At 39.5% G+C, this 17,590-nt stretch overlaps 2 protein-coding genes across 3 annotated transcripts in view; one reads left to right on the forward strand and one right to left on the reverse strand.

Moving 5' to 3' along the window:
- The first annotated feature begins 237 nt into the window (after positions 1-237).
- tecrb (trans-2,3-enoyl-CoA reductase b) lies at positions 238-15,587 on the forward strand. Of its 2 annotated transcripts, XM_032533294.1 has the most exons (12): positions 238-461; positions 5,773-5,823; positions 9,682-9,733; positions 9,852-9,896; positions 10,018-10,121; positions 10,654-10,769; positions 11,752-11,857; positions 12,712-12,784; positions 12,879-12,922; positions 13,137-13,194; positions 14,455-14,543; positions 14,871-15,587. In XM_032533294.1, exons 1-12 carry the CDS (start codon positions 447-449, stop codon positions 15,042-15,044), a joined length of 927 nt encoding a protein of 308 aa, XP_032389185.1. In that variant the 5' UTR covers positions 238-446; the 3' UTR covers positions 15,045-15,587. The 2 variants fall into 2 exon arrangements, with proteins under 2 accessions (XP_032389185.1, XP_032389177.1); XM_032533286.1 differs by lacking the exon at positions 238-461 and having other exon boundaries at positions 4,291-5,823.
- Positions 15,588-17,124: 1,537 nt separating this feature from the next.
- ndufb7 (NADH:ubiquinone oxidoreductase subunit B7) overlaps positions 17,125-17,590 on the reverse strand; it is a 2,816-nt gene continuing 2,350 nt past the window's right edge. The window contains exon 3 of the mRNA XM_032533358.1: positions 17,125-17,301. Coding sequence (XP_032389249.1) covers positions 17,214-17,301 — 88 coding nt within the window. The 3' untranslated portion in view covers positions 17,125-17,213. The remainder of the gene's footprint in view (positions 17,302-17,590) is intronic.

The following is a 17,590-nucleotide window of genomic DNA, read 5'->3' on the forward strand; positions in this document are numbered from 1 at the left end:
GGGTTGGGGAATTACATAGCTTACTGTAGTAGCATAAACTTGAGAAAGAGATGCATAAGGAAATTGGGAAAATAATGTCATTCAGCATGGAAGTTGCTTTTGGGTAAAGTTAACAGATAGATAAATGTTCCATACAGTTTAGGAGGAGTTTTCCACATTGCGTCGTCACCGGTTGGATCGGTACACCTGCGCACTCAAAGAGCAATGCTTGGACAATCCAATTACCTGTGATGCCTACGACCGGTAGGTTAGCTGCAACCTCTCTGTTTGCTCAAATGTTATTGGCTGCGGCACTGATAGTGTCTGAAGGCTGCCAGTTTTGATTGGCTGTTGCACGGTCATAGTGCCCGCCTACGGTGGCCTCAGCAGTCGCACATTACTCCGCTGATTGGAGGCGGCTCTGTCACTCGTCTCGGATATTAAGGAAGGGGGTGCAAGCTGCCAAGATGAAGCACTACGAGGTATGAAAGTCTAAACCTTCAATGGGGCGCTTTATGGGGTTACAATTTAATTCATCAGAACAATGCAGGGGTTTCCTGTGATTTCTGTGCGGGTAATTTTCGCCAGAACAGTCATCTCTTCAAACATGAGCAGTATAGATCGCATACTGCAGCAACAACGCCGTCATGTCCTGGTTGCGATGACCCGGGGATTTGTGGCCTCTCGTGTACGGGAATTAACGATTGTCGGCGAATATTGTTCCGGAAATTCAAGATGCACCCACAGTTATGACGAATTACGCTTGCATTCTGCATTTGGTAGACCCCATACGCTAAATTTCGATGTTAGATGAACACAGAGCCCTCTGTCTAGGATATTGCTCGCCTGGCAGGAATGGCGCTTCTTATCATTGTTATTACCCAATGCAGGTGAACAGTCAAGTGCGAAAAAATGAACCCTCATGGCTGGATGTGATGTGTTGTTTAAGGCCGCCTCAGCATCAGTCTGACCCTATGTTGGTGGCAGAAACTCACTTAGAAAGAAAAATCTGATTTATTGTTTAACTGTCTCAAAAACATTCAGACTTGACTCATCACACAGACCTGTATTTGTCTTTTATCATTAATGTGAAATACTACTATGTCACTTTACCATTGTAGCCTACTCCTTAATAGTAACATCTCTAAATGTTGGCAAAAAGAATTTCTAGAACCCATCAGACAGGATTTGAACTAGTCTGACAGAAACTGACCCAACCAGTGCTTCTTCGGTTCCTCTTCTTTCTGTTGACAGATGTGGCTGTGGTAACAGGTGAGGGGCGAAGCAACATTTACATCATACAGTAATACAGTATTTGCACTGGTGATGGACTTTGTTTCAATGGCCATGGCAATTAAAATTGATCGATAAGCCAGGAAGTAGGCTAAGCATTGTGACAGCATTAGCCACAACCTGCATCTTCAGTTAACACCTTCTGGCCATACACTCCATACACTCCATACACGTGGCTGCATTTCCACTAGTGTAGAAAACTCCCTGCTCACAACTAGCCTGCACATTTCTGAAGTATGTGTGAACTGTGAAGCCACTGCGTTATAGTCAGTCATATGTTCCCACATTGTAGTAGGCCTATTTATTGTGAGTGCTAAGATTATGTGAAGGTGGAAGAAAAATTTACAGAATGTGGCATGTGACCATGGTGCGTTTTGCAGTTGCAATACACACCTACGGTACTCAAGTCAGAGAATCTGACAGGTAAGCGCAATCTTATAAAACTGAACATTAGTCTGGGGAGTCTGCTCTGTATTTTCTACTGCACAAGAGGTGTGATCAACAGGCATAGTTCAAATGACTCTGTACGCAATTGGATAGTACTTCAACCAATTAGACCATCGATCCGGGTGACGTAGGCTACTTTGCTGGTTGGTAGTAAGGCACTTGCCCTTCGAAATCTTTTAACCCTCCTGTTGTCCTCGGGGTCAAATTGACCCGTTTACTAAACAATTATTTTGGGCCTTTCCAACTTCATTTTACCAGACCAAAGAATGTTGTAAAAAGCTTCAAAAATGCAGGACAAATTCAACAAAAACATTTATTTTTTTAAACGCTGAGAAAAGTGACCAAACAAAATCGGAAAAATTGCCAAAGTTGACAAAAACTTGTTAAAAAGAAGTGATAAAAAAAATTGGTAAATGTGAGAAAAAAATGGTTAAAACAAACTACAAAAACATAACAGTGACAGAAAAATTGGAAAAAAAATCTACAAAAACATTGACAAATGTGTAGGAAAAAATGGCAAAATTTCGGCCCAGAAAAACACAAAGTTGCAGGTCGATGGGAAGACAACACAAGGGTTAAAATCTCAGCGACAGCGGCATCATCTGGTTGCCCCACTTTGCTCGCCGCCATGTTGAATGTAAACAAAAGCTGCTTGCCGTCGCTTCTCTATCATCATCATGTTAAACCCATCAATAGCGCACCAGGTGCATAAGCCAGCATCTCGAGTTACATAGTTGGGAACCTGAGGGTTGCTGGTTCAAGTCTCCGTACAAACCTGAGTGTGGATGGGGGGGCAGTAGCTCAGTAAACAGAATAACTTATTATTACCAGTCTGAAACCATATGGGTGAAAGGGTTTTTGTGTATGTAGCCAATGAAACTGAATGGCTAGCAAGTACGCAAATACGCATTGTTGCACCATTAGCTACAACAATAATTGTAATCAATAAAGTATTTCTGATTCTGAACAAGTTTAGTAACTGAAATCACAAGAATGTGGTCGTTGCCGGGGGGGGGGACTAACACCCTAACCAGTGCACATGTTAAAAGATGCATGCTCATTCTTTTTCAGTTCATTTCTTTCTATGTATTCCTTAACAGTTAAAAAAAAATGTAAGAGCCATTTTGTGGAATTAATCATAATGGTTTCTATTATTTACTTTTTGCATGCTTCATAGGGCACACCACATTAATCTAAAGTTAAACAGAAATCCTTAAACAACCAAAAAATATTAAATTAATGATTTTTTAGTTACAATGTTACACCAAAAATATCTTGGGGCATAAATAAAAACTGTAGACGTTATCCATTTGGGCCATTACATAGATAGTTGTCACATAGCACCAGCTGCATCACTTTCCCAGTGATCGGTCTTGCTTACACACCGGCTGCCCAAAAGTATCTAGACGTGCGTAAAAAAGCACTTTCGGAGCAAAGAGACATTTCCAGTTAATCTTTCCAGATTTCAATAAGTTGTGTCTTACCTTGGGATAAAAGCTACAGGCAAATACAGCAAAGAACAGCAAAAGTCCACTGTCACAATTAAAGCCTATTCTTCCCTACTTCACCCTCACCCCAGAGTGCATTACCAGGACAGACTGCCAGACAGAAGCTTTATATAGATGAGATGGGGGAGGTACCATGGTCGTAGGTATGCTTGGCACAGGGAAGACTGAGATGGGGTTATTTCCCCGAAGTCTCAACGGTAGTGTCATGTGTCCTGTGTCCTGTAGGGTTGCAGCAGCATACCGTTTTCACAATATACCACAGTATGAAAATTGACGGTTATACTTCATACATTTGCATGTCTACGTTTAGGAAAATTTTTTTTAAATAGCGACTTTTTACAATTGCTTCTTAAAAAAAATGGTTTAAATTATAATTCATTTATAAAAGACAGAAGTGGCAGGAACGCTTCTGGTATGCTTTTAACTAACAGTGCTCATGGAAGGGAATACAATTCACAAAAAAAAGGAATTATGACCAAGACAGTTATAAAAAAAATCATGTCCAGGCACTTAAGGTTAGTTACAAGAAATGACATAAAGTACTTTTATATAAAGGACAAGACTTAAAAAAATTACGGTGGGAAAAATAATCGATTCTTAGATGCATCACGATTCTCTCTAGAACGATTCAATGCTCTATTCTGATTCTGAAGTTTAATAATTGATTATTTAAAAAAAATAAAAAAAAAATAAGTAACTGTCTCCAGAAAACTCAAGGGTCTGAAACAGGATGGGATGATTGACAACAACTTTGAGTTTAGGCAAGAGGGCAGAATAAAAAAACACAAATGTCCAAAAGGACAAGACAAATTTCAATTTTGTATATACACATGATCTAATAGGACATATATAAAATAATTAGGCAAAACACAACACATAAAGGCTGTTCAACTACTATATCACATTACATCTGACATGTTCTAAGAAGCCAATTCTCCACCTTTAAACATGACTAAGCCTCTGACATGGAAGATGACTTTCAGCATGGAATGACTACAAAATAAAACCTCAGTAGACAAAACAATTTATTAAAACTTGTGTGTGATATACTGTATACTGTATATGTCATTATCTAACAAACTCAGATTTAAATGTATATTTTTAAAAACCATGCTTGGAAATTGTTGCATCGATAATCGGTTTACAATCGAATCATTGGCCTCTGAATTGGAATCGAATCATGAGGTGCCAAGAGATTCCCACCGCTATTAAAAACACACCGTGTGTCGGCATGAGCCTTCCTCAGGGTGTGAAACCTCCTTAGTCTGGACATTTTATTATTTCATAATTGTTCTTCTTTTTTTTTAATAATGCATTTGTTCTGTTACTTGTTTATTTGCTCCAGTTAATGGAAACACGCAGAATTCGCATTTCTTATTTGCAACTTTTTAAAATTTTGTTCAAAATTAGCATGATTACAGATAAATGACTGGCCTAAGCCTTCATGTTGCCACCATGGAAAGTGAATCCCAACTGTTTGTCATTAGAGAGTGGAAGGCTGGGAGTGGGCTTCACCAAGGGGAATGCCCCAACTAAGCCCTCAGAATCTGGAGTATTATCACCCCATGGTGGAGGAAAAGGTGACTCCCCATGTGAGTGACTGAGAGATCTGCCTTCTAAGTTTACACACTGTAAGAAGTATGTGGTCTGTGTGTGTAAGACCCTAAACTGGTTCATTCAGGTGTGTGATCAAAGGTCAGTGATGTACATCAGGGCTGTAGATAGATGGACATATGGACAGATGGACAGTACTGCACTAAATGTAAATGAGTGCCATGAGATCACCACATAGGCGTAGATGGGTGGGTGTCTGTAGGGAGAGGGTTGGTCATGCAAAGCTAGCAGTAGATGTTTATATTTAGCTGGGGAGAGGAAAAGAGGGGGACAAACTAGGAAAGGGGGATTGCTGTTTGTCATGTTACCTCTCCTCCATCTTCCCACTTAGCGGGGGGTTGAGAGGTGTCAGGGGTCATCAGGTGTCCTTTTCTTAGGGAGGAGTTATGTTGAAATATAGCTACTGCTCTAGTATATACACAGATGATCTACTGCAGACAGTTTGTCAGGAGGATACTGGGCATTCCTGTGTATGCAACTGTGCACACACATGTGGCGTGTGTCCACGCTCCAGGGGTCGACTGGCAGTTAAATAAAGCAACACACCAGAAGTGAAGGAATGAGAGGGGGGCGAAGAGGGCGGGAGAGCAAGAGAATGGCAGAGGGGAATAGAGAAAAAGAGGAGGGAGGGGTAGAGAAGCAGGGGGAGAGACTGATTTATTTCCACAGCTGAGAGCTCCTGTGTAGTTTGGCGTAGATTTCGGACAGGCAGTCGAGAGGAGAAGAGGGACAAGAAAGCCAAAAGAGGGAAAGAAGGGAAAAACAGAGTGCAAGGAGGAGGACTGTGGACATGGATGCCCTAGCACTAGAGGCCACCAGCACTAAAAAACCATCTAACGGGGCGGCGGTGGTGGCTGCCCCTGTGCCGGCTCAAGCCCCGGTCAAGCGCAAACCTGCTAAAAAAACTAAAAAGGCTGTTGTTTTCTTTGAGGTGGAGATACTGGATGCCAAGACCAAGGACAAGCTCTGCTTCCTGGACAAGGTGAGAACGTATTTCTAACAGTTTCCATCTTAATTTCAGTACAAGTATGCTTTTTTTCTAACATCAGCTCTGACAAAAATGATTTCTAATTTCTGTATATGCACATTTAATTGTGCGTGTGTGCGTGTGTGCGCGTGTGCGCGTGTGCGCGTGTGTGCGTGTGTGCGTGTGTGTGCGTGTGTGCGTGTGTGCGTGTGTGTGTGTGACAGACAGACAGACAGACAGACAGACAGACAGACAGACAGACAGACAGACAGACAGACAGACAGACAGACAGACAGACAGACAGACAGACAGACAGACACTGGTGCTCTCTTTCATGCATACGATACAACACTGCTGATTTCTGTTAGCTGGGTACGCAAGGTTTTTTGCACAAACACACAGGGGTAGACAAAATATCAAACAACTGCACAAACAAACATGAGAGCCCTCCAACAACCACAACCTTTGCAAAGTTGACCTTTCTTTGTAAATCTGTTGGAGAGCGGGCTGATTAAACACTGGTCACTGTTTTTTGCAGACATAATACTAGGTAGACTTGACCTTACATAAGGCATTACACCCCTACCACAACTAGACCTGCACGATTTGGGGGGAAATATGAATCATTATCAATATAAAAGGGGACAAGCGGCCGAAAATGGGTTTTCTAAGGAGGGTGGCTGGCGTCTCCCTTAGAGATAGGGTGAGAAGCTCAGTCATCCGAGAGGAGCTCGGAGTAGAGCCGCTGCTCCTTTGCGTTGAAAGGAGCCAGTTGAGGTGGTTCGGGCATCTGGTAAGGATGCCTCCTGGGCGCCTCCTTACGGAGGCGTTCCAGGCACATGCAGCTGGGAGGAGGCCTCAGGGAAGACCCAGGACTAGGTGGAGGGATTATATCTCCAACCTGGCCTGGGAACGCCTCGGGATCCCCCAGTTGGAGCTGGTTGATGTAGCTCAGGAAAGGGAAGTTTGTGGTCCCCTGCTGGAGCTGCTGCCCCCGCAACCAGATACCGGATAAGCGGATGAAGATTAACATTAGTTATTTTCTAGTTGTTCATGAGTATTAAAGTTCAGGGCATTTAAATTGAACTAAGCTTTAGGAGTTTTCCATCCTTACTCTCCTCCCACCATTTGACAAAAAAAAGAAGATATGGTAAATCTTAAAAGTGGTGCTTCCGTCCCCAAATATGCTTTTAAACTAAGTTTGACTTGGGTACAATAACAAAAAGACCTAGGTTGAATTTTGGTCGAGAGCTACGCTTTAAGTTGTGTTTACAGTAAGGGTTTTAAGAGTATCACTGTTGCATTTTGGGGGACTGGTTTCCTGAAGTAAGGCAGCAGAGCTAAACACACACAGTGAGTTAGAAATAAAACTCTACTAGGGCAGACTCCGTGATCTCAATACTGAATAAAGCCTGTGAAAAAAGAAGGGGCAGCAGTGGTCACAGACAGGCGGTTATTCAGTGATGTCATGCTGCTGAAAATGGCCTGTAGTCCTCTGAACGACGTGATCAGAAGACAAGTCTATTACAGCAGCAGACTGCACCAGTCTACCTTAGATGGATCACGCAATGTTCGAGGAGCTTTGCCTCATAGAAAATACTAGTTCCTTAAGTTCCTAAAATACTATAATAAGGGTAACATTATAGGCTTTTTCATCTAAGCATTAGTGCTAAAATAATCTAGCACTACCAATTGATTATATGTCTTGGCCTTTGATTCTTAGGATGGCCAAACTCAATGCTCTCTAACAAAGACACAAACTTGCTAAACACTATATTTTTTTGTTAGTGCTATCTGGTCTTCCACACAGCTACATGTACAGTAGGCTGATGAACTCATCTAGAAGGAGCTCAATTACCACAGAGCAACACACATGTAGAAGAATATGTTTCCTACTTTCTTGCAAGAAGACGGTATGATTGCATACTGGTATACATTTCACAGAAGCATCTTAGCTCCCCTAGTGCAGGCCAGCAGGAAAATACAGGCTTACTGCTAAGATGTTTTGAGGAACCTGTCACCAGCGTCATAAATGTCAGAGGTCTGAGAGAAATTTGATGTGGATGCCTGAGATATTATAGTTATGTAATGTGCAGAAAGAATTGCATAGTTTGTTTTTATAAGGAATTGTCTGCATTCTTGGTTTCCATTCATTTCAGTTAAATAACTTGCAGGGACTTGGAACGTGTACAAGAGATACCATCTGTCATTTAAAAAATAATGAAGGAAGGGATAGTATTCACATCTCTCACTCTCTGAGTTTATTTTAGTAACCTTCAGAAATGAATGGATATCAGTGGTTGCATGAAACGTTGTTTAAAGGCATCTACTTATCCAAGCGTCAAAGCTTCATAAACTGGTCTATGAGTCAATCTTTTTCATACGGGTTAGGTAAATGTAACATGCTTAAAAGTAATTTAAAAAATGAATTATGTTATTTAATAATATATAAAGTAGCTACTACTATGTGTATTAAGAAAACACTTATATTGGTAAGGTAATTATGAATGAAGCATACTTTTGGTAACTCAGGTCAAAACTACCTTTTTCCATGCAGAGTGCCACAGTTACTGGACTTTATTACGGATGCAACAATTACATTTTATATATACCATTTATATATACCAACTCGGAGTATGTGCCAATACTACTATTTTGTTTTCGTTTTCAAAATAGAAATGTCACTGCATGGAGCTCATTGGAATATATTTTTATGTAAGAATAACTTGCATTTAAAATGAAGCCTGTGGCCCCCAGGGACTGAATGGATTTAATGGTGTTACTGTAACACTAACCTTTCTTTAAGAAACTGTATTTAATGTGGATCAGTCAGATCATTACGGACACGTGGGATTAATAAGGTCAGTATCCTCATACATCCCTAGTCCTTATCATAGTCACTAAATGAGTCACTGAGCTGGATCCTCAGAGGTAAACTAATTCAATAATTGTGGTTATTTTATAAAATATGTATTCAGTTGGTAAAATAGTATTCCACATAAAGCAAGTCACACTGAACTTAAATGGTTGGCGTAAGCTTGCAGAGCTAAGAAAATCTTGCTGCCTGTAGACTAGCAGAGCTCACCACTCTCATACCATATGTTAGATGTACAGAACAAGATTTCATATCAATAAAATGTAAAGATCCTCGAGTCAGTCCCACAATGAGCTTTCCTTAGGATGTGACATTTCTGAGTCTGTAGCTTGGTAGCTAGGAGGAGGGGAGGCAAGGTGGAGGCTGGGGGTGTGGCCTTGACCAACTCCCACTTTGCTCAGTTGAAAGCCATGATGTCTCTCTCATGGGTGGGCCAAATTCGGTTAGCGGGCAAAGCAGAGAAATTACCTCACAAGGGGCAACATTCCAGATCGGCCCATCTGAGCCTTCATTTTCTCAAAGGCAGAGCAGGATACCCAGGGCTCGGTTTACACCTATAACCATTTCTAGCCACTGGGGGACCATAGGCAGGCTGGCACAGATTAATGTTAAAAACATCATAAAGTAAAATTTGCATGTCATGGGACCTTTTAAGTTACCTGACTCCACCTCAGACCAGGAGGTTTCACTGCTCTATCATCCCGCCGTGTGCGTGTGTGCGTGTGCGTGTGCGTGCGCGTGTGCGTGTGCGTGTGTGTGTGTGTGTGTGTGTGTGTGTGTGCTCTTTTGTTGTCATTGTGTTTATATTTGGGGTTGTTGGGCAATTGTGTGTGCGCGTGCGTGCATGTGTATGTGTCCTAATACCAGCTGTTAAATAAACCATGTCTATGGGGTTTGTGAGCTAAATTTACAACTAATCACCATCATGAATGGAAAACAGGGCTATTATCTGTGTGCATACATGTCCCTCCACTTATTTATTGTGGTGTTATTTAAAGGTCGAGCCAAATGCCACCATTGGAGAGATCAAGTCTATGTTTCACAAGAGCCGTGAGTGCCATCTCTCCGAAGGCGTCTAAAGCCTCATAAATCTGATTTAACATCAAGCTAATCTTGAAGCTGAACACGAATATTCTCAATGTCTATGACGTATTTTTATCCGTTTCAGATCCTCAGTGGTACCCAGCCAGGCAGTCTATTCGCCTCGACCCCAGTAAGTCAGCCAAAGTGTGATCATCTATCAGTATATTTAAAGTGAACGTAGGACTACTTCTCTCCACAATTAACCCATACTTTACTGTACATCTCATGAAGTAAGCATGTGTGCATTTCAGAGGGGAAGTCTCTGAAGGAAGAAGATGTTCTGCAGCATCTCCCTGTGGGAACCACGGCAACCTTCTACTTCAGAGACCTGGGAGCCCAGATCAGCTGGGTCACAGTAAGTACAATATGTCATGCTGTCACAGTCCAACAGTTCTGACAAGCTCACGCACATCAGACTGCGAGTGGGATCAAGTAGAGCTATATTGAGATTTCCCACTGGGTAAAAAGGGCATGCATGTGTTTATGTGTTTGTGTGTTGCACTGGCTCGTCTGGGAGAGGCAGGCAGGGGAAAGACAGAACAAGGAGAAGGAATACGATATATTCTCTTTCTAACACAACAACAAACCAGTATATTTACCGAGTCTCCAAGGCTTGCTCCACAGTGCTGTGTCAGGGCTGCAGTATGATCTGGCTTCACTACCTATCTAGGAAAAAAAGAAGAGGCTCTGGCTTGTTTGTATTTCTTTATACCAATCACGACTGGCCTGGGTGGCACTAAGACCCGATAGCAGAGATAGCAAAAGGGTGGGGGGACCATCCAGCGAGTGGGAGACCCGCCAAATGTCAGGCTTTATCCCAGCAGTATACAACTGTTGAGCCAGACTACCAAGGCTCTGACTTATCATGTCCTGCTTACCTTTTTTAGGTCTTTCTGACGGAGTACACCGGTCCTCTGGTCCTCTATCTGATGTTCTACTTCAGAGTTCCCTTCATCTACGCACCCAAATATGACTTTACCACCAGTAAACACTGGGTTGTACAGTGAGTGTCTTAAACACACTTTCACAAACTTCATAAACAGTAGTTAGGTAGAGTCGTCTCATCCCCCAGAGAACAATTGTGTCCTCCTTAAGTTGTCTTTAAGGAATAGTGGGAAATCCTTTTATTTGCATGTTGCTAAGTGTTGGATTGAAAAAGATCGATACCAGTGTTGTGTTTGTATGTAGAATATGAAGTTTTAGCCAACAACAACAACAATGCTCTGGGACGGGATGTCTTTTCTTGTAGTCAATCATATCACCATTGTTCAATAGAATATAGGGAAAATTCAGTCTCACCTCCAAACTCATAGTTTGTTAAAACCCAGTGTAAACCCCACTGATCGATCTAGTTACCATTACTAATCAACAGACATTAAACTATTAGCAGGACTCTAGCTACCATACATCCAGGCCAGCAGATTTATTAAAGGAAGGCATTTATTTACCAACACTTACAAAGTTATAAAAAAGTAATGCAGCTGTCAATTAATAAAATTAGACACTGTGAAAAAGCATTTGATAGAGTTAACTTTTCCGCCATTCAGAAACTAGGATGGTCCGGTCTAGTACGGTTCTAAAGGTACTATAGAAAAAGTGTTAGATGGTAATGGGGATTAACTAATGGTCCATAATCACAAAGTGTCACCTTACACAAGGCAAGGATTTGTTCCAGAATGCTCTAGAAATGTGTCTTCAACTTGAAACAAGAAAGGATGAAGCTCCACTAGAAAAGAAAGATTACATATAAAAGAAAATAAGATTTTTAAGGATTACAGACTAAAATGGCTTGATTAGAAGTAAGTGAATAAGCTGATTTCCCCCCTAACTATTCCTTTAAGCCATGCTCTTTCCATTTCAATGTAGCAATGGCCCTTAAACTCCTATCTGGACAGAGCTTTTGGATGGGACGATAAACTGCCATGTACCTGCATCCTCTTTTTAATAACTAGAAGAGCTAACGTGTGTGTTTGTGCTTTTTTCAGTCTTGCCTGTATGTGTCACTCCTTCCACTTCTTTAAGAGGCTGCTGGAGACACTGTTTGTCCATCGCTTCTCTCATGGAACAATGCCGTTACGGAACATCTTCAAGGTGAGATGCATTTTACCACTCAAGCACTTTGATAGCGTGCCTTGCATTGCTATAGACAAAGGTGTAGGTTTTTTATGGAATAATAGATGAATAACTAGCTGTTCAATATGTAATTTGAAAAAAAAAAAAAGTAGCTGTAAGTGACTATAGCCGCTTTCCTAAAGGAGGTATTTTTGCAGTTCCTAGAACATAAAGTTCATAGGACCCTTTTTTTTTTCTCGTGTTCCGACTGGACCAATCTGGAGATTATTAAGTTCCTCTGACCACAGTTCCTGTAACTCTTCCAGCTCCTACTTCAGGGCAGAGTCTTTTCCCTTTTGACCTAGCTCTACGTTGATTGGTCACGCCCGCACAGCGCGCCATCTGTAGAAGCCATGCTGTCTGTTTTAGCAAAACATTGACTACTTAAATAATTACTTGACTACGTAAATATTACTACCAGAATGGACGGAATGCTGTAATCTGAAAAGTGGACTGATGCGGAGGATCATATTACGCTGGAGTCTTCGTCTTCTGTGTTTCACGGTTAAGTACTCTAGCCTAGTCTTTAAACACCGCTGTTCGAAATCCGTTATGAGGATCCCAACAAGGCACGACAGGAACATTTAATGGCCTCCTCCATGCTGGTTTGTTGTTGTATGTGGCGATAAAGTCAAGGGACAACGCTATAAAGACCGTTGCCGTGCTTGCGTCACTCCCTTAACCATCCGACCAGTTCCTGTGGCCACTTGGCCAGTGCGAATGCAAATTGAAAAAAACGGTTTTGGGGGAGAGTAGTTAATAGAAGTATTTAGAAGTGGACTGTTCCTGTAACTACCTGGTTGGAAAGAGGCTAATGTTCCTCTTTCATTCAGAACTGTACCTACTACTGGGGCTTTGCAGCATGGATGGCCTATTACATCAACCACCCACTGTACACACCACCCAGTGAGTATGCATGCACCAAATAATCACATATACCAACGTTTCATTGTAACTCTTTTTTTTCTTCATTTTTAATCTGTTAATTGTCTTGTTGCAGTCTACGGAGAGCAACAAATCAGACTGGCTCTCATCATATTCTTGGTGAGTATTCTTCATCCTTAAAACTTAGCTCTGTAAACTGTCTTTCATTATTTGACTAATAAAAAAAAAAATCTTGTTTTTAAATTGTATTTTGTCCATTAGTATTTATCTCTTTGTCACCTCAGAAGTATGAAATAGGAAGCACACCTAGACTTAAACGTGTTTATTCCCTTTTTGCTCTACACAGTCTATTGAATCACTTGTTTTTTCTTAGTTCTGTCAGATTGGCAACTTTTCCATCCACATTGCTCTTCGGAACCTCCGTCCACCAGGTATACACACCTGCAACACCTCTTACTAACACACTCACACACACTCACATCTACAGCAGCTCCACAATGAGAAAACACTTGACTAACATACACACAGGCTTTTTACTGTAATATAGGACCAAATTTTAAAATTGTTGTTTTTGCTGTTTCTTAATTTTCATTGTCCTAAGTTGAATGATGTGTGATATGTGCCTCTTTGGTTTTATGTGTGCATGAGGACTCCACTGGAAACAAAATCTACCTCTGGGTACAAATAAAGGAACTTGACATTTGTCTAACCCTTCTGTTATCCTTTGGGTCCCAGAGACCCTCCTGTATTCAATTGTATTTTTCTGCTACCGTGGCCTTGGCCTCTCGGGTCCCACGACCCATCCTGCATTCAAACGTGTATCCCACTACCCTCATCTCGTCCTCCGGGGTCCCTGGGACCCAATGGACAAAGCGTGAGTAGTGGAACATACGCATAATCGCATAAAAATAAACAAGAATCTTCGAGACCCAAAGGGGGAGGCCACGACGGCAGTTGACATGAAATGGAAAAAGGCCCCGGGGACCCCGTAGCACAACACCAGGCTAATACAAAATGTAAAAATAAACTAAACAAGTTCCTGTGACATAAAGGACAATACAAGGGTTAAGGTCATTTTTAGGGATATTTGACGTAGAATTGTCATATATACGGTTGCTATGTAATTAATTAAAAAATAGGATATTTGATGTTGTAATGTAGTTCTTGAGTTGTGTGTGCATGGCTCATTAACCATGTATAAAACTCAATTGAAATCCAATCCACATACTCTATATTTGAGTGCTTTTAAATTGAAGTTCCTGAGGACATTATTACATATCTTTTGACTCAACAAGCAACAATCCGTTTCCAAAAAAATCCTGATACAAATATTGTTAAATCCTGATTGGTGCACAGAAGTATGCAACATCAGTTTTTTTTTATCCCCAAGTAAGCCCGACCCACCTCAAACCAGTGAGAAGAGCACCGACAAAGCATCACAGATGGAAATATCTCATGTGAAATAACCAAAACTGCTCAAACTTTGGCAGGAAATTGTGTGTTTATATGGTACCCAATCACTCATAGTAAGAAGATAATTGAGAACATTGTTTTTTATAGTATTAAGTTCAATTTAGAAAACTATCATTCATCAGTGTGTGTACCTTTTTAATATCAGGCCAAAGGAATGCATAGATGGATTTCAAAGCGAAAACAAACTTTCTTCGACATTCCCTCTTCTTTTCATCCAGGCTCTAAGACCAGAAAGATTCCCTATCCAACCAAGAACCCCTTCACCTGGATCTTCCTGCTGGTCTCCTGCCCCAACTACACCTATGAGGTCACATGTTTTATGCATAAAGTTCTCTAATGAGTTTTCTAATGAGTTTTTTCTGCATGAATGTGGCATTGATTGCTTGGAAATAAAGCAGAGAATTGTAAGTAGCTAAAAAAACAACAACCATTAATTGCACCACTGGGAGCTTTAATTTTTGGGAAATTAGTCCACCTGATTACATTGTCCCATGTAGCTATTGTATCATTGTACTTTACCATTTTTTGTTTGTTTGAAAAACTGGAAGTTTTTTTTTTTTTTTTTTTTAAGTCAAACTTGCAGCCCTCTTGTGGTATGAGTCTGTATGTAACGTCCCTCCTCTCCCTCTTGCAGCTGGGCTCCTGGCTTGGCTTCACGCTGATGACTCAGTGTCTGCCGGTGGCCTTCTTCACCTTGGTGGGTTTCATCCAGATGACTGTGTGGGCCAAAGGGAAGCACCGCAGCTACCTGAAGGAGTTCCGTGACTACCCTCCTGTCCGCTCCCCCATCCTGCCCTTTATCTTGTAGAGGACTACTTGATCGCTCCCTTGCCCGTTCTGCTGTCCCTGCTTGTAGTCAAATACACCCCCTCCTAAACTGAGAGTGTGCTCTCCCTTTCTCCACCCTCCAAAATCTCCATTGGAACTTAGTAGACTACTGACTGAAAGAATCTAACCCTGTACCCGTTTCCTCCCGTTTTCAAGTTTTCTTTTGCTTCCCATCTGCCATCCCTACAGTATTGAGTGCAAATGTGAAGCACTACGCTTGCTTTTTTTAATTGCCCACAAACCCATTCTGATTGGTTAATCGACATGTGTGTTTGAGCTCCTAGAGCAGTTATACACCTTCAAACTACCCAGTGTATATTCAATGACAATGTACATAATTAACATCAACATGTCCAACCACTCTGCAATCTAATACTTTTTTTTTAGGCTGATTCTGCATCTGGTGAGATTCAGTGATTTGGTTTAGTTTTTATATCAATTCATCAAAATTTGAAATCATGACAATGTCATTTTGTAGATGCCTGAAGTAATTTATTAAAAAAAAAGAAAAGGTTAACCAAAATGTTGTTGCGTTCCTCTGTTATGTAATACAAGCCACTCTGTGCACCACCACTCCAGCTGGGGAATATTAGAGCTTTGTACAAGGATGTATTGTGCGAACGTTAGTGTCACCAATAGGCAAAACGGAGCTCAATTGGATCATCTGAATTTAGTTGCAACTACACGTTCAAAATATAGGGAAATTACACCTGCAAGTACACCTGGCAAGTAATGTAATACCCAACAAAAAAAAGAATCAGACTCATCCAAACACTGTATATGTAACAAAACATATCTATTATATAATAGCGATAATATATATATATATATTCCACATATTATATATATACTGTATATATATATACATATTTATATATATATATGGTGGTGTGTGTGTATATATCTATATATATATATATATAATATATATATATATATATTATTATATATATATATATATATATGTATGTATATATATATATAATTATGTATATATATATATCTCTATAGTATGTATATATATGTATAGTATCTATGTATATATATATGCTAGTGTATATATATATATATCCTAGTATATATATATATATATATGTATATATATATGTTATATATCTGTATATAGTTATATGTATATATTAATATAATAGACATACATATATTATTATATACTATATATATAGTTATATATATATTATATTATGTATATCTATATATATCTATGTATATATATAGATATATATGTATATATATAGTATATATATCTAATATATGTATATATAATATATATATTATATATATATATATATTATGTATGTCTATGTATATGTATGTATGTATGTATGTGAAATTATGTTATATATAGTATATATTGTGTGTATATATATATGGGGTATATATATGTGTGGTATGATGTAGTATATATATGTGGTATATATATGTGTGTTATAGGTATGTTATATATATGTGTATGTTATATATATATGTGGGTATATATATATGTGTGTATATAGATAGTGTGTATATATATGTGTGTTATATGTATAGTTGGATTGTAATATATATATGTATGATATATATATGTATGTATGTATGGTATGGATATATGTATGTATATGTATATATATATGTATATATATATGTTATATATATGTATGTTATATATGTATGTATATATATGATATATGTATGTATATAACTATATATACATAGATATGTAGTGCTATATATATATGTATAATATAAAACATATGTTTTATATAGCTATACATATATATACATATACATTTCTATATATATATACATATATATATATACATATATATATATACATATACATATATATATAGATATATATATATAGATATCTATCTATCTTCTGCCAAATATTAAAAATGGTGGATTATCTTTTTTGGGAGGGAGGGGTAGTTGTAGTCCAGATAGGGAGAGCTGTCCTGAAGTGCTATCTAAATGGCTACTCTATTAAACTAAATATCACACTAACGTTTTGGTGACGTCATCCAGAGGATTACTGTAAGTGTTGACAACAAGACGGAGGGTTGTAGAGCTTAAACAATATTGTTTATTGTGAACCGCAGCACACATATATATATATACAGAGAAGAAGATGCATCAGAGGACGCACTGATCATGCAGCTTCAGCCTGAGCCTCAATTCTCTTCTTCCTCAGCTGGAGCCTTCTCTCTCTCTCATACTCCTTCATACGCATCACATAGCTGAAAGCAAAAAAAAAAAGAAAACACTGGTTAAGGAGTAGGTGGTTGTATAGTATCACAAGATGAATGTTTAACTGTCAAACCTGAAATTGAAGATCTCTGGTGCCATTACAAGTTAACATGGATTCAATTTTTGAGATACGTTTTTATGAAACTCTGCCCTGTTATTATAAAAAAAAGTTGGTTTGTGTTTTGGTCAATTTTTAATTAAAAGGGCACAGAATTTAACGAAAAGAACCTCTGTCCAACTGTTAAGCATGGGGTTGAATCAATCATGCTTTGGGGTTGT

The sequence above is a fragment of the Etheostoma spectabile genome, chromosome 2, assembly GCF_008692095.1.
Source record: "Etheostoma spectabile isolate EspeVRDwgs_2016 chromosome 2, UIUC_Espe_1.0, whole genome shotgun sequence".
NCBI lineage: Eukaryota > Metazoa > Chordata > Actinopteri > Perciformes > Percidae > Etheostoma > Etheostoma spectabile.